General features: G+C 39.9%; 1 protein-coding gene across 2 annotated transcripts in view; it reads left to right on the forward strand.

Annotated features, from left to right (window-relative positions):
• Positions 1-18694, forward strand: part of LOC139470382 (cilia- and flagella-associated protein 221-like) — a 219124-nt gene that overhangs the window by 42258 nt on the left and 158172 nt on the right. For both annotated transcript variants that reach the window (XM_071252801.1, XM_071252802.1), the window contains exons 4-5: positions 3746-3846; positions 10405-10508. In XM_071252801.1, coding sequence (XP_071108902.1) covers positions 3746-3846; positions 10405-10508 — 205 coding nt within the window. The remainder of the gene's footprint in view (positions 1-3745; positions 3847-10404; positions 10509-18694) is intronic.

An 18694-nucleotide genomic window follows, 5' to 3' on the forward strand; every position in this document is an offset into this window, starting at 1 on the left:
CTCCTCTTTGAAGCAGCACACTTCCAAGGTGCGAAGTACCTCCAATGTGCCATTCAGCTTCCCCGTCTTCGCCTCTGGTTCATGTCCGCTTATCGCGGTTGTACCAGATCCTCCAGGGACACTACAGTCTTCCACACAGATACTTCCTACCTTACTGAGTCCCTATAATGATTTAACCTTCATCCCGGCACAGCAAATTCAGTCTCCCTTACGTCAGCATGCCTCCCTCAGTTAGGTCCAATGTATTTTAAGCTGAAAGTTTTGTATTTTGAGCTCAAAATGTTGAAGTATAAGAAGTGAGCCCAAATGCCAAATTTGTGCATTTTCACCAGACCCGGCATGGTCAAAATCAACAAAATTGAAAAAAAAAATTTATTCTCCATATCGTTTGGATAGTCTTTACAGATGTTCAAAAATGTATTTTAAGCTGAAGATTTTGTATTTTGAGCTCAAGAAAGCTGCTTTCTTAATGGCTAGTGTCAACTGATTTAATCGGTTCCCATCATTAGTGTCGGATAAAGCCATTTGTCTGATTAACGAGTGTCAGATTAATGGGACTTGAGTGTACGTAGAATAACCCTGTAACAAATTATATATTTTGACATTTGCATTGGTCTAGTTCTCTTGGTTAAACTGTTCATAGTGTTATTTGAAATGACGGCTATGTGATTGTACACTGTAGTGTAGGCCAAAATGAGATTAGGCCCTGAATACGTTTCTAATACTTAAAATACATCATACACAAAAATACACGTCACAGTTTTGGATTCTTTGGGAAAGTATCTATTATGTGATGCCATTAACAACTATTTTAGGCAAAGCATATGTACAGAAAACGACATCTTAAAGTAGTGTACATAAAAAAATATTGCCATTTTCGCATTTTACCAACTCCCCCCTTCTAAATGTAATTATTTATTCAAATAAGGTATAGCTACATGAGAAGTTCAGTCAAAAACTATCAGGTGTCTGCTCTTTCTCCATACTCCACCTCCATGTTGGAAAGTGTTGCAAAATCACGACTCTTATCGCGTCAGTTGAGATGCCTGTCGCATCACATGTATTTAAACCTCTGCTACATACATCCCTGAATTCATCATACCATTACCAATCAATTGCTTAAGTCACTTATACAAATGGTCCAATTGAATTAAGTGTGAAACCAGACCCTGTGCTCTGAGACCTACAAGGCCTTCTTGTTTGAAAATGTAAACAAAGCAAACTTCTAGTTTTGCATGTTAAAATTTTCTACTATTCTGAGAGATTCAGTCGTCAACCTTTTGCATACATTAGGTCAGATTATTGTGAATATGCCTGGGTCGATAATCATTGCAAGAATTGAGAAATTAATAATTAGATACTTATTTGGAAAAGTCAACAAAATTTGTTCCACATGACGCCATGATTGACGCAAAATTATGCGCACTGACAGCGGTATGAGTCTGCCTTTCCATTTAGTATCAAGGCTAGAATAGAAACATAAAAAACAAATAGAACATGTTGATTTCAGATTACTTAACTTACATGACTTATTTATGAATATATGTGTTCCCTGCACCACTGAATAAACTACTCTGAACAGAATGCAGCTCAATGGAACAACACGATTGTGAGATTACAAGCTGGAGCAACTCAGCAAGAAGTGGCCAGGCGTATCCAGACAGACAATCTACGCTGTGGACCCGATACAACAACATCAACAGAGTTGACGACAGACCAAGGTCAGGAAGACCAAGGGTGACAACCCAAGCACAAGATCGATACATCCGGCTGCGACACCTCCGAGACCGCACTACCACAGCCACATCTACAACCACACAGATCCCTGGGGTATGCAGAATATCAGATCAAACGGTACGCAACAGACTGAGGGAGGCTGGACTTTTTGCACGAAGACCTGTTCGACGTCATGTATTGACCCCACGTCATCTGGAGGACCTTCTTCTTTGGTGCCAACAGAGGGTTAGATGGGCACGTGCAAGGTGGAGAAATGTACTGTTTACTGACGAGTCCCGTTTCCTACTCACACGTGCTGTTGGGCGCACACGTGTCTACAGATGTCAGGGTGAACATTACGCCCCCAACTGTGTGCAGCAGGTTGTCCCATTTGGCGGCGGGAGTGTCATGGTATGGGCCGGAATTCATCACCGTCCTAGGACGCCTCTCGTGCATGTGGAAGATGCATTGACAGGTGTGCCTTACAGAGACTTGATCCTACAGCCTTATGTTCTTCCTCACGTTCATGGCGGACAGTTCCAGCAGGACAACGCTTGACCGCATATTGCACCTGTTTGTCAGGATTTCTTACAGCACAACAACATCCAGACATTACCTTGGCCAGCCCAGTCACCAGATTTGTCCCCGATTGAGCATCTGTGGGACGAGTTGGATTGACACGTTCGCAGAAGGAATCCACCGCCCCAAGCACTTCCGGCGCTTCTTGATGCACTTCAGCATGAATGACAGCACATCCAACAGCGTGTTATTGACAACTTGATTGCCTCTATGGGTCGTCGGTGTCAAGCGGTGATTGATGCACGTGGTGGGCACAACCGATACTGACATTTTCTGTACCCCTGTGACATTAACTGTATCGTGTAGGTGTGTCTGTCTAGGTGACACGATCAATGTTTTGAACATTGTGTACATTGATCGTCAAACAGTGTTTCAATTATGGTTTCTGTGTCCTATTTTGAAACAATCGCATCATATTACATTTTGAAAGTCAGTGTCAAGTTTCTTTTTTTGAAGAGTATATAATTTGAATATCTCTTGATATATTTTCACCCTGTAAAATAATGCACTGCTGCAAAATGGGTACATGTATGTATTAATGTTACTTATATTTTCTAAAATGCCATAGAATTTATGAATCTCTTAATTAACTGTTCATTTGAAGATAGAAATTGCCATTCATCTTGCTTTTCTTTCTATAAGATGCTTTGTGAATGTAACACACTGCAGCACATACATATTTGGAGAATTGTGAAATATTCATTATGTATATTTATGTAGATAGGTTAAATGAAATAGCCACTTCATTCCTTAAATTAAAAGTAAATGTATTCCTGAAGGAAATTTTCAGGATTTTTATAGATCATTCTTCTATATTATCACAAAATCTGAAATATGTCTTCAGGACATTTTGGATTACAATCATTCACAGTTCCAGAAAAGGAACCGATGTGCACGTGGTTTCAAAATTGATAGCTGTGTGGGAACTTTGAAGCTACACATAAAGAAAAATATACCAGAATGTATTGTCCTGAGCCAGAGCGAATCCTCACAAGGACAGGACTGATACTGAGTTACGATGGCTTCCAGTTAAGCATTGTGGAGTTATGATCTTTGTACATGTAGAAAAACTCCATAATAAACAACTCCGTTAAATTGCAAAGTCAGAGGTTGGCCCAGCAACTGGCAGTACTTGTATATTGCATTAAAAGTAAACTGGAGGCATAGGACTAAGTTGTATTGCATAAGACAACATGGAATAGAGATGAATATATTTCTGCTGGGAAAGTTTGAGGGTGTTCAGGAAATGGTGGGGATGGGGCTGCTTCTGTTTGTGCATGTATTACAAACACAATTTTAGTTCTCCAATATATTTTGACATTTTAGTGTTGACATTTTAGTGGCCTTAAGCAGGGTTTCAGTTCATTTTCAAGGACATAAACTGATTTCTAAATCACGTGGTGAGGGTAGTTCTTACTCACCTGTAATTCCATGTGCCTTCTGTCTGCAGGGAGAGGAAAACCTGGTGGTGCCTATTCATGCCTACCCTGTGATGAGCACGAAAGACTTCCCCCATCACTTTTCATTCTCTCCAGTCCCTGTCGGGCACAAGTAAGTCATATCCATCTGTCAAAAGACCAGGTGACTGTTTTTGTACATGTGCCCCTATTGTATGTTCAATCTATATCTGAACCTTTGTTGTGAGTTTGTCCCTTTTGAAAGGTATTCAGTGACATGATTCCATATCAGTTTTGACTTTCAAAGTTGTAGCTCATCTGACTGAAAGTATCAATATGTAGTAAGACGAGTTCTATGGATGAACAACTTCTTTATTACAATTAGTGCGACGTTTCGGTGTAGATCCTAACACCTTTATCAAGCAAGTGATGGATAGTGCTTACTTACTTACTTACTTACTTTGGAGATTTAACGTGCGCTTTCCGACTGATGCGTATTTCGCACAAGGGCCCGGCCAGGCCATTTAATGTGTTTCCGAAAGGGGCGAAAGTGGTGTGTGCAACCCAAGAGGGGGCTTTAGGGGTTGCTTATATAGAATTTGGGAATTTTGAGATTTGGAATAGATGCCGATGGGGTTGGGTAGGAGAACTAAGGGAGCTGGGTATGGTTTGTTTGTTTATGTGATTTTGATGTGGTAGGTTATTGTGTTTTTAGATGCGTTTTATTAGTTCCGTTTTGATTAAGAATACGCCTAAGGCCTTGAAGTTTTCTGGTTTATTTTGTGGGTTTAGTATTGCTTCTAGAGTGAGAGCCTTGTTTAGATTGAGGGCGGTTTGTAATGCGGTTTGATGTGTTAGGTAGTGTGTGCAGTGGATGAGTGCGTGTTCTGGGGTTTCTAGTTGTTTGCAGTGTGGGCAGTTACCTGTAGTGTGTTTTTTTATTTTTTTTAGGTGGTTATTTAGGTTGGTGTGTCCTGTTTGGAGTTTAGTGATTACTCTGTCGATTTTTTTTGATGGGTGGAGAATTTTTGGTTTGGTTAGTGGTTTGCTGAGCACTTTTTTGATTATGCTATTTGAGTTTAGATATAGGTTATGACATTTTTTTGTGATTTTTTTGCTTGTTTACACTTTTAATTTCTGTTTTTGAGATGGGTAAGTTTAAGCTTATTTCTGGGATTTTGAGGGATAGTTTAGCTGCTTTATCGGCGTTTTCATTACCATATATTCCTACGTGGGCGGGTATCCACAAGAAGGTTATTTGTTTGCCTGCCATAGTTAGGTCGTTGGAGCTTTTAAGTATTTGATTTATTAATTTAGGTCGGTTTTTGGTATTTTTGTTTTGGAGGGCTTGCAGTCCACTAAGGGAGTCGGTAAGTATTAGGATTTTTTTGTGGTTTTTGGATTCTTGATTATGGAGGGCTGAGGCCATGCCCATTAGTTCTGCCATGAATATTGATTGGTTGTTTGGGATTCGGAAGGATTGTGTGGTTTTAATTGGTTGTGTGGTATGGACTCCGAAACCTGTGTGTTTGGAGGTCGGATCTGAGGATCCGTCCGTGTAAATGTGACACCAATTTGGCCGATTTTCGTGTGTGTATGCTAGTGTGGTGGTTTTAGCTATGTTTAGGTCAGTTGGTTTATTTATTTGGCTAGCTAGTGTTGTGTCTATTTTGGGTATTTTAAGTTTAGGGGTAAAGATATTTGATTGTTTGCAGTTTTGTTTAAGATTTTTAATTTGGTGTTCATTTAGGTAGTTTGTTATTCTTTGGGATATTGGGGTAAGTAAGGGGTGTTTACGAGCTAGAGCTTGGTTTTGGGGGCTGATATTTTGGTTTATTAAGTTTTGGATGAGAGGGGTTGATTGGGACCCGGCCCAGGGATAGTGCTTACTTTACTTTACTTACTAGGGAGATTTAACGTGCGCTTTCCGCCTAATGCGTATTTCGCACACGGGCCCGGCCAGGCCATTTAATGTGTTTCCGAAAGGGGCGAAAGTGGTGTGTGCAACCCAAGAGGGGGCTTTAGGGGTTGCTTATATAGAATTTGGGAATTTTGAGATTTGGAATAGATGCCGATGTGATTGGGGAGGAGAACTGAACTGATTGGGGATAGTGCTGACTGTTTTTTTTTGTTATGATGTGGTTAGGTGGAGAGCGGTGTGGGCTTGTGGTAGGCGCTTGCTGGCTTAACGGGTTTCTTGGTTTAGTGTGTGGAAAACTGGGTTTTAGGCGCGGACGTCGGAGAGGACGACGCGTGTTGGAAATTTGGATCCCGATCCGAAAATTTTGGGAGATTGTTGACTAGGGCGAAGTAGTTTTGTATAGTTTTTTGGGGAGATTCTAAATTCTCTCTAAGAGGTCTGCTTTGATGATAAATTGTGTTATTGCATTGAAGATGTGGATAGGGTTGGATGGGTTGAAAAGTAGTGAGAGGTTTTGTTTATAGTTAGGGGGGATAGCTTGGTAAAGTTCGGAGTAAAGGGTGTTATAGAAAGGACAGCTGTTAAAAATATGGTACAAGTCTTCATGTTGTTTACAGTATTTACATTTCCCGTCCGGGTGTCTGCCTTGTTTGCGTAGGTTATGGCTGAGATTGGTATTACCGCTAATAATTCTTGATATGATATTGTCCAGATGGTTAGAGTTGTTAAAGTTGCGACATTTTAGATTGGGTTGCGTAAAAATTGTTTTGAGCCATTGCGAATTGGTGTTTTGAATTATGTTATTGTAGTTTTGTAGTTTTATAGACTTTTTGATTTTATTCTTGATTTCTATTTTAGAGGTATGGAAGTTAATTTCCAGAGATGGCTGTTGGGTGGCTATTTTGGCTGCGATGTGTGCTGTGTTATTGCCTGGTATATTTGTGTGACCTGGGGCCAAGAGTAGACTGATTTGTTTGTTGTTATTAAGTTGGTTGGTGTGAGTAATAATATTGCTGATGAGGTCTGGACGTGTTCTGGAGTGTTTGTTTTGTATTTGTTTGAGTGAAGTTAGTGAATCTGATATTATTAGGAATTTTTGTTGATTAATTGTTTTGGTAGCGTGTATTGCTGTAAGGATTGCTAGTAGTTCCCCTGTGTTATTGTTGGTGAATTTTTTATAGTGAAAGTTGGTAGTGACTGGGGGTGTTTGGTCTATGTGTATTCCTAATCCTGTCTTACCATTTGATTGGGATGCATCTGTGTAGATGTGAGTGTGTGTAGGCCAGTTATTATGGATGTGTGTAAGGGTTACTTTAGCCTTTTTTTCAGCTGGGATGCCATTGCTTGGTATAAACAGTTTGTGGAGGGTTGTATCTACTGGGGGGGAAGGGAGGTCTGCTATGTATTGTAGGGAGGGGGTGTATGTATTATATTGCTTAGATTGTGGGTGAGTATTAGCTTGTGTAGGTGGGTCATATATGGAGCTTGATCAGGGGAATTATTGAATTTGTGTGCCGTCTGTTTGTTGATGTTGTTGTATTTTGGTTTTATTATTTATAAAAATTGGATTGTGTTGTGCCCCAGCCCAGTAGTTGAGAATAGTTTGTTGTATTCTGTGTTTAATGGAGAGTGTATTTGTGATTAGTAATAAGGCGTGGTGTGAGGTCCCAGTCCTGGTGCCGGTGGCTATTTTGAGGGCCTTGTATTGGATTGATTTTATTTTATTATAGTTAATTGTTGAGATGCCGCTTAGGACCGGAGCGGCATAGTCGATTTTGGATTGAATGAGTGTTTTGTAGATGTTGAGGAGGGTTTGTTTGTCAGACCCCCAATTATTACCAGCTTTGAGTTGTCATGTGCCTTAAAGTGAGTTTAAACATGTCAAAAGCGATTGATCCTACAATATAGGTTCATTTACTCCAACGTTCTAACTGTCAATCGTCTTAACAGGACCATAATGTTTGTTTTATATCGATGACCTGTCTCTATGTTTTTAATTGGTAACTGCGCTCCAAATTTATTAACTTATTCATCTATTGTTGCAAACTTGACTGATTTGTTTACACAATTAAAATTCTAATTGACCATGCACTACTGAGGCAGTCAAGCACCTGTATAAGAAATATAAAAGCAGCCATGTAACATGTAGTCCAAAAAGCTGGCAATTATTTCGCCGCAATATAACTGAAAAAATGCTGATGTGACGTGACATATAAACTTACCCACAGACAATACATATTTCCAGAGAGTGTAGCACAATTTTATCAAAGTTTTATTTACAATTTGAAAAACTATAATAATATGAATATTAAAATTCATCATCACTTTTCAAGTTTACTAAAATGTCACCAGTTGGAAGATGTCACAGATAAACAAGGATTCTAGCTAAGTTTGATCGTCACAGGTTTATCCCCAATTTGCCAGCACAATGCAGAGGATTAACAGTTACTGTGAGTGAGCATGGTTTTACGCCGCTTTTAGCAGTTACAGTGTTTATACAAGCACATAAGTCATGCCAAAACGCTCACAGTAGTTAGTGAGTTAACTAAACTGAGGATTATACAAGTATCCATCACAACCTTTGAAAGCTAACATGTGAATAAATTCAGTTCACTGAAATTTAAATAATTAAGGCACTTGCAGTGACCAATTAACAAGTAATCAGTGAGATAGTATAGAAATACTGGGAATGCTAAACAACTTCATTGTAAATAGACAAATGCACCTGTGAATGGTCAAGGTTTTAAATACCGAGTGAAACAGACGAGGTGCCAGCCTACACTGGAAATGCTGCATGTCCAGCCTCCATCAACACCTCCAGTGATCTTTTCGCGATTCCGAGCCTTGCGCATAACCATTGTCATGACCTGGTTGAGCGACTTCCTTCCATCAGCGTGAAAGGATTACCCACAGAGAAAGAAAGGATTAAAATCCTAAAGATATCCTATCCAAACAGTATAAGTACTCACAACCAATTTCCTCTAATAGTAAACTGTCACCTTTGGTATCCCCAACATTACTCACCATGGTCATTGGGCAAATGTAATAATCACAAACACTTGCGAGATTCTGTCTACATGGTCACACCCGGTGATTGTGAAGATCTAAAATTCTATCAACAGTGAGACAAAATGGCTGTTCATATTCATTTCCAATATCCTCTTAGAATTAGTGATAAATGTTCAGTCCCACACAAAACTTTCTCTTAATAATTCTACAAAATACCAAACAGAAAGTGGGGTGTGGGAAAATGGGACATATTCCTACGTGGAATAATAAGACATAAGCAGTGATGACTATTCTATCATAATTGTACTATCTAAAGCATAAATTTGGCGAACGAAAAAAGTTATATTTGCAGTCACCCTCAATGACACAAACAATCCACAAACAATCACTTCATTATTAGCGAGCATTTACCAACCCGCGACTATCATGTCAACTCGGGATTTCCCTAGCAATAAACTCGCTTCTAAATTCACTACTGTTCTACTGTCGGGTAGCCACAATGGCTGGATTGGACCCTCGTGGAATGGTTCATGTCATAAAAGTCCAGCAACCGAACACTAATTAAGACGGGCCGACCTTGTGTTCATGGTCTGGTGAACACAGGTCAATGGCCGCTCATTAACTCAAGATTCACATCTCACTGTTTTGATTTATCTCACAATCCATTTGATATATTTTCCAACTTCAACTGAAACCCAGTCCTGTGTTACACGCGTGGCACACGCGTGTGCAATGAGTGACCCACGCATGCTCAACGGGTTGCACACGCGCTGCACACCTGTTGCACACCCGCGTCCAATGGGTGCTCAACCCGTGTGCAACCCGTTGAGCACCCGTGTCACATGCGTGTTACACGCGTTCTCAACGCGTGTTAGGAGAAAGAACTTCTAGGCAGCAGTGTATATCTAAACTCAAATAGCCAAATCAAAAAAGTACTCAATCAAAAAAAATCGACAGAGTAATCACTAAACTCCAAACAGGACACACCAACCTAAATAACCACCTAAAAAAAATAAAAAAACACACTACAGGTAACTGCCCACACTGCAAACAACTAGAAACCCCAGAACACGCACTCATCCACTGCACACACTACCTAACACATCAAACCGCATTACAAACCGCCCTCAATCTAAACAAGGCTCTCACTCTAGAAGCAATACTAAACCCACAAAATAAACCAAAAAACTTCAAGGCCTTAGGCGTATTCTTAATCAAAACGGAACTAATAAAACGCATCTAAAAACACTATAATCTACCAAATCAAAATCACATAAACAAACAACAAACAGCCACCACACCCAGCTCCCTTAGTTCTCCCCCCCAACCCAAAGGCATCTATTCCAAATCTCAAAATTCCCAAATTCTATATAAGCAACCCCTAAAGCTCCCTCTTGGGTTGCACACACCACTTTTGCCCCTTTCGGAAACACATTAAATGGCCTGGCCGGGCCCGTGTGCGAAATACGCATCAGTCGGAAAGCACACGTTAAATCTCCAAAGTAAGTAAGTAAGTAAGTAAGTAAGCACTATCCATCACTTGCTTGATAAAGGTGTTAGGATCTACACCGAAACGTCACACTAATTGTAAAAAAGAAGTTGTTCATCCATAGAACTCGTCTTACTTCATCACACCAACTTCTAAATGCCACTCAAAGAAGTTATCAATGTGTACACAACTCCTAAAAACATTTCTTCTCATTGTATTCTCTACTTCAGATGTATGTATTAGAAAAATAAAATTCAGTGCATCTTTGTATCATCATAAAATTTTCTTTTCAGAATGTCTGAAGTATTTCCTCTCTACTGTGGAGCTCCAGTAGATTTTGAGTTTCAGATTACCTACATCCAGCCAAGTGTGGCCTTCCAAATCTCCCCTATGTCAGGTAACAAAATTAACAACGGCACAGATATGTGAAATATAAGGTTATGTACCTCCATCATATTAACTTATGTTTGAGCTTTGAATCAATTGTCATCTGAAAAATTCATTTAAGTTTTTAAGTAAGGGTTCATTCATGAAAAATGGATAAATAAATATGAAACTACTCATTATTCCTACAAATACCTTACCTCTAGGGGTGTCACGATAAATCGAAATATATTGCTATTGGTAAGCACTTAAAGTCAATAAATCGATTGTTAAATCAGTTTCCGATCAATAGCATCGATTTCAGTTAGGAATATCGATAGTTTCGATTGTATTTACCATATTATGCAATTGAGTCAAATGTTGTTTAAGTTTATTTTTCTTTTGATCATGAGTGTTGGTAATTTACACATGATAATGTGGAAGTTTCTTTTTCTTAAATTATTAGGGTAAAGAAAAAACAAATCAGTCATATCTCACTCTGTACTTGTTATTTGTTGTTGTGGTTATTACATTCAAAGGAAACTTCAGTTCCAAGGTTTAATTCAACTCTAAAATCCATCTACAATGATATACTGAAAACCATCGTTATTTATCGCAATAGTTGCTTGCAATATCAATAGTTATCGCAATAGTTTCTTTCAATATTAATAGTTATCGCAATAGTGATTTCCAGACCAATAGTCACCCCTATTTACCTCCGTGACAGCTTTGTCATAAATCCCAAATTTTGACAAATAGCACATCCTAAATAGTCTTTAGAGTTTCAACAGAAGTCCTCTTCACTGTCAACTATCCATTACTTGTTGTGCAAGTAATATATTATTAACTCGCCGGGTCCAAAGGACCAAGGTGAGCTTATGCTGTACCGTGGCGTCCGTCATCTGTCCGTCGTCTGTCCGTCCGACTTCTTCTTCTGAACCTCCAATAGGAAATTAACGAAATTTGACTGCAAGCATCCCTAGGTGGTGGGGATTCAAAATTGTACAAATGGAGGGGCTGACCCCTCAAAGGGGCTGAGGGGCAGGACCAAATAGGAGTAATTTGGCATTATTGTTTTAGACGACTTCTTCTCTAGAACTAAGTGATAGTTATCAACCATATTTGGTTGGAAGCATTCTCCAAAGATGGGGATTCAAATTGGAGAAATAGAGGGGCTGAACCCTACCCTCACCCCCGGGGACAAAGGGGCGGGGCTAAAAAGAGTTTATAACTTGGACACAGTTAAGATCCCCATCGTATAACCATAAGTACAATTGAGAGTATAATGAGAGGAATGCACATATGCTACCAGGACTGGCACTTTTGTTCATCTATCTGGCACTCCCAAAGGAGTTAGAACCTTGACCATAACATGCAAACCGATATTATTCCCACCCTATAATAAACAGATACATTGTATACATTTGTTTGTTATGAAGAGAATAATACCTCTAATATGATTTATCCTGGATCATAACATGGAAACGGTGCAGATCTTTATGCTACATTTGTAGCTAGAGAAATACACATTCATGCTGTCAGATTTGCCATCCACCCAATTTTAATTTAGTCAAAATTACGAAATATTTGCAGTATTACATACATGTACAATGCAAATGTATATTTGATCATGACTGTGTAAATATCCAGGTCCTATGTTCTGCCTTCCAAAGCACCTGCGCATGTGCAAGGTGGCAAAAAACCTCTGACATTTCTTTCCTGTGTGTGCTAGAGCCATCTATATGTAACAGTAGTTGTCTTCGCGTAGTGTTTTCTGGTTATTTCCCACTGTAAATCAAAATTGTTTCTTAACATTACCTTAGTCATCAACAATAGTTAATGTTTTGTGATATATGTGAAACATTTGTACCTTTGAGAAACTATAGTGTGTTTAATTGCTCCGTGTGGTTTGGCAGTAAACATGTCTGGTGAGACAAGAATGTGTCCCCTACTCATACATGTAATGTTTGCGGTCACTTCATAACACATTGTGACCCTCACATACCCTGCTGAAGTTGCAGTTCTACAGGTTGCACAGAAGATGCTCAATGTCTGCAGTATACAGGTGTTTAGAAGAAGGTAATGTGTGAACCATGTTCTGCCAGTGTACCATCAAACTCAAATGGCCGTGTGGACAGAGACACCTGGGCAAGCCTAGTCAAGCCCGTGTAACGGGAAATGTTGCTGGTGACCTGGACATACGGAAGTAGTTCAAGCCACGATCACCACAGCCGATTTATGGTTGGTTTTGATTCGGATCTGTTCTCCATTCCCCCAGTGACCCTGACTGACAGGTGCAACTGCACCACTTGTCGACCAGTGTCAACCTTATCTCAACCTAGGGCTCTGAACTAGATGCTGCTTAACAGACGACCAACCTATTGTACCAGTCTCAGATGGATGGTTGCAATATTGATATTTATTAACTTATCCTGCATTACTTCTTAATGCATTTACTGCTGTTTTCTGACAGAAAGACAAACAGTGTGAACTGTTAATCAGCTGTTAAAGATGGTTGTTCTAACCAGAAGAAGCAGCCCCCTTGCACAGTCGACATGTGACCCAGAGGCTATGAAGTCACATTGAAGCACATCACTGCTTTGTAACCTCAACAGACGGACATACTATGGTATCCCTTGTGGAAATAAAGCTTATTGTGTTGCTGTATTGCCTGTTTCTACATTCATCGTTTGCTAACTAGATTCTCTTCTGTTTATGGTTTGTTCCCTTTTGGTCTTCCCCTACCTATTTTATAACATTTTATCGCTCAACTGTGGCTTGATTCACGGTAATTTATGGGTGTATTGTTGTTCCTGCCCGCCATTTTCAGTTCGCCACATGGCCACATACTTTTGTGTGTTGCGTTCTAAATTCTTTTATTTGGCTTCAGTAATCCATTAATTTTGTTTGACCTCATGTTTGTGTGTTTAAAGCTTTGCTTTTTACTACCTTTTGCTCACTATGTTTGCCACATCGTTATGATTTTGCTTAAATTTAAGAATTTATGCCTCACTGCACTTGCTGCCGCGGAAACAAATCTGTTTGGGACCCCCATCCTCTCTGCCTTGGTTGTATGACACCCTGTACTTTCACAGCACAGTGCCGATATTGCAGTCCTTTGACGCCGTGCACCTTCAACTCCTACTCATGAGTATCCAGGAAACGTCTCACTCACGTGCTTGTTGAAACCCTGACATGGCTTACAACTCCCTCATCAAGACTCCCTCCTTCATCAAGACCAATGCCCTTACGCTTCCGTTGCCTTCACCTTAACAATGACATCGCACCCGCCACCTGACTACTGACTCGCCGATGCCTTTAGCCCCTTTGTCTACCACAGGTTCTCACCAGCCTCATTTGTCTTATGCCTCATCTTCTCCGTCTTCCTCTCGCCGGTGTTCCATGTCTTCTCAATCCCAAAGTCTTTCACATTGCTCAGACTCTTCGGAGGGATCTTTTTGACCAGATTTAGATCCTCCCTCTCTGGAGATTGACACCCAAGTGGGTCCTTCCCAGGTAGCTGATTGTCTGGCTGACCGTTTGTCCTCCATTGCTCTCTTCCCTGGTTCTGATGTTGACAAAAAATACACTATCTGGTCTTACCTGACTTTGCTCCAACCTGACCCTATGTTAACCAACCTTGTTGCGGCTTTAGATGAGGATTTCGCTTAGGTGTCCATCACGTCATCATTCAAGGCTCCTCACAGTCCTCATGGTGATTTTTCTGTCCACTCCTTCAACATTGCTGATGAAGCACACACGTTAGACGAGGACCTGCATCGAATGACTGGGTCATCAAGTCCGCCACCCTTCATATGCCGGACACTCGCTTTGCCTTTGTGGACCCCGGTTCACCTACACCGATTCCTCTGGTGGTGGACAGTGGAATCGAATGTCTTTGGCAGCGTCTCCTTGCCCCGTGCTACACGGCTGGTCCGGAGATCAACTCCATTGGCACAGCAACAACCTTGAGCTAATAACCACTTATCCTAGCCGTCTCTCACTAGCAGAGCACTCTCCGTCATGCCCAGTTGACCATATCCACAGACAACATCAACAATTGTTTGGCATAAAGACAAGCGCAAATTAGCAATGTTTGCTCATTGACTCTTGATAGTTTTCGGAATACGAGTAGGTTTTATCGTCTTTGTCACAAAAAGATTTTCCTTCCATGTAATTGTTTTAATATGCTTTATAAATGATTTAATCCAATGTTTATAGTTTACTGTAAATCTTCTTTAACTGTCTTGTGGCGTCATTTTATCCCCCTGTTGGACACTTCTGCACTGACAAGATCGGACTTATGCATGTGTAGCAGGGTGTGGAGTCATCCCACAGATGACATCTTTACCTTGTCAGCTCTTTGGTCATGTGAACAAGGTGGCCGAACTCGGATAAGAAGGTCTGTGGTTCTAATCCCATGATGGGACCCGGAGATTTTATGGCACCTACACAATGCCTTCTCAACAGTATCGTAAAGAGGCAAGAGGAATGGCTCTCCATACAGATGTGGTTCTCAACTCAGGATATGTGAATGCAGCAACAGCATTTTTCTTTGTGCAGGCAGTGTCTGAACAAACCAGAAGTACTATTATCAATCAGCCCCTCTCAGCTTCTACATTTTTAACAGTACACTTACCAGAGTCCTGGAGGAAGTGCCTGTACTTCATCAAATTAAGCTAAATGGATGCTAGAACCTGTTGAAGGATAATGAAACGTGTCATAGAGTTACCTTTACCTGCAGGAGTGTATTTGTGAATGATGCATTGACCACATGTTGCTGGTATGGAGCAATTGAAACTTGTGTAGGTATCATCCAAATTCCAATTATGGGTGAAGGTCTGACTTACCACAGCCAAGCCATCATCTAATAATCTGTAATTTGTAACTGATATTTAAAGGTTATTCATATTACATATCAGAAAACAGTTCTGTTCAATTGATTTAAGGAATGTAACTTTCTTCCTGTCATGAATATTCATTTTGTTTATCAAATAAGAGACAAACTGAATAATGTAATATACTAAATACATCAACCCATGAAGTATGTATTAAATTTGTCTTTGGCAAAAAACTTAAAGGAACCAGAATGCACCGGAAATACCATGTCAACAAATCGGTACTGCAGTACGCAAAATAATCATGTAATTACACTGTGTAGTTATAAAAAATGCTCATTTGATATCTGGGCCCCGTTCAACAAAACAATCTTAGCGCTAAGATGATCGTAAGTAGTATAGGTAATAGGGGTTCTGGCTCACTTCCACTGGAGCCGGATTTATATACCTATACTGCTACTACAGGTGGCATTTTTTATGCAAAAATGTTTATGCGATTCAACGATAGTCATAAGATTAAACTAAATTGTAATGAAAATATTCTCTATTATTTTTACTAATAAGTATACCATTATTTTTAACGAAGTGATATTCAACATTTTTACTAAGTTCTTCGTTCATTTTACTAGGAGACCAGACTATATACTCTTCTTGGTAATTGGAAAGAAACAACTGATGACCGTATTTGGTTGGTTGACATCACAAATATAATATATACCTTGTGGTACCGTATATGACCGCAGATAAGCCAACCCCGTAGATAAGCCGAGGTGTTAACTTTACAATTGAAACACAGAGGAAAATGATATGACCCGCAGATAAGCCGAACCAGGAAGTGCAAGGCAAAAAACACTGCGAATTCGCAGATATTCAATAAGATGAAAAACATTGTAATTATATTGAAAAGGTCATTATTATTTCTAATAATGATTTAACAAACCAGTCATCCACTTTCATAATGTGGGACGCTGTTTCTCTTGTCTTTTTTTTAATCTCATTATGATTGTTTTTTGTTGCCATCAACAACGAAGCGCCATTTTGTGAAACGGTGTATATAGAATTATGAACCTGTGAGAAAATGTACCAACAAATGAAAACACAAGTCAAATATTTAGTTTCAAATCAGTGTATTTTTGTTTATTTGTTTTGTGTTCAAATAACTAAATAAAAACATATATACATTATCATTTACATCACATCATCCCTTGTAACAAATAAAAACATATATACATTATTATTTACATCACATCTTCCCTTGTAAAGACATCAAATTTGGTGTCGCTGTCCTCAACGCCCACACAGCTACATCTGTCGCATCTCGTAATAGTCATCAAGGTCATCACATGACATGACATCTTCCACATCCGTAGAAACCAGGGCGGGGGACACAAACTCCTCGAATAAAATATCATCTTCAGACCCGTCCATTGCGTTAGAAATTCCACATTTCAAAAACGATTTCTGAACCATGTCTTTGGGGATCTCAAGACTCCACCACCCACTTTGCCACTTCTGCGAGTGGAGCTCTTCTCATGGCGTTCGATTTGGTGAATGTGTGATCGCTGTTCAGCATCCACTCCGAGCACTTCTCTCGGACGTTGGTCTTGAATGGCTTGTTTAGGCATACGTCAAGGGGCTGGAGAAGGGATGTACATCCGCCTGGTATGACTGCTTGGTGTGTCTTGCTTTCAGTCAACTTCTTCTTTACACTCAGGCACAGGTGGGCTCGAAACATGTCCCATACAAGTAGCGACTTGCATCCCCTCATGCCACCCGGCCTTGACATCCACACATCTGTCACCCATCTGTTAACTAGGTCTTCGTCCATCCATCCTTTGGGGTGTACCGCGACAACAACTCCAGCCGGAAACTTGTCTTTTGGCATTGTCTTTCTTTTGAATACAACCATATGTTTTAGTTTCGTCCCATCAGCCAAACAGGTTAAAACAACAGTAAAATGTTATTTCTCGTTCCCCGTTGTCTTCACCGATATGGTCTTGGCACCCAGGTGGTCAACTGTTCTGGAGCCTGGCATATGAAAGTTCAAAGGGGTTTCGTCCATGTTGCCGATTTGACAAAGTTCATAGGCCATAGCCTTCCGTTCTTTGATGACAAAGGCATGAAACAAGTCCACTTTTGTGTTTACCTGGTCAGACAGCTTCTGGGCAATGTGGGTCTTCTACCTGAGTGTAAGGTGTCTCCTGTTCATAAAACTTGAACACCAGTGTGACGATGCCTTAAACGTGGTTGGGAGGTCGAATTCCTTTTTCTTCGCCTTGTAAACCGTCAGTGCCTGTTGGCGAATCATATTTCTGGTTACCATGTAACCAAACTGTCTTTGTTCCGTTATAAACTCATACAGGACATCCTCTAGTTTAATGTATGGTGATACGTCAAACCGTCTAGCTTTCTTTGTTTTCGGCATTTCTGTTAGAAATTGGAGGAAAGAAAAGACGGCACTAACTTGCCTCTCGTTAATGTCAAACTGCCGTGCAGCCGCACTGTTGTTTGTCGACTCAGCAACAGTGACGACTCGTAGTTTGAATGCAGCATCGTAAGCGTGGAGTTTTCATTTTGAACTGATGATGAGAATGCCAGTCATAAAAATATTCCAACTTTTATACACCTATGCAGTAACTCACCAATTTACTTCAATTCAACTTCAAACATTGCCGCCACTATTGTATGTTAATTCAATTGAATTAAATAAACTATGAATAAATTAAATGACCATCACTTACTCACAGGCTTCTCCAGTTTATTAAACTAATCTCTCGAAAACAAAATAATTAAGCCCCTACTCCCACCACGATCGCTAAGCACCCACAACTTGAAAGTGTTTGTGTAAACAACATAACAATACCAATCGGCCCGTTTTTATCAGTGCTCATTTCCTTGTGTACCATGTTGCATTTTAAACAACAGGAAGCAATCACAGTGGTCACCGTCTGTGACATCACAGGAAACAGCTGATCACATGTTTTTGCAAATGGCAAACGGAATAACTCGCCGTTACAGTTGTTTATTTGCCCCTTTCAATAAAGGTAGATACTTGTTCACTATCAAATTTTGATTTTTCCAAAACGTACGTACCGGTAATAGCTATGGCGATTTCATCTGTGAATTATATACTGTTAAATGTAAAGATTGTGGAGTGTATGAAGAATGATAAACTTTGAACATTCAATTGAAAACTTATTATCGTAAGTAGTAATATGCATAACATTTTTTTAATAATGACAACATTGGTGTATAATAATAACTTTATTGATAGTTTTTATTTGATAACTTTATTCCAAACTTTCGGGTTGTAATCTATCGGACCCTCATTCAGGCAATGTTTCTGTCGGATCACGATCTGAAAAATACTATCATGAAAGTG

The sequence above is a fragment of the Haliotis cracherodii genome, unplaced genomic scaffold (genome assembly GCF_022045235.1).
Source record: "Haliotis cracherodii isolate W230 unplaced genomic scaffold, xgHalCrac1.p SCAF_20, whole genome shotgun sequence".
NCBI classification, from domain to species: domain Eukaryota; kingdom Metazoa; phylum Mollusca; class Gastropoda; order Lepetellida; family Haliotidae; genus Haliotis; species Haliotis cracherodii.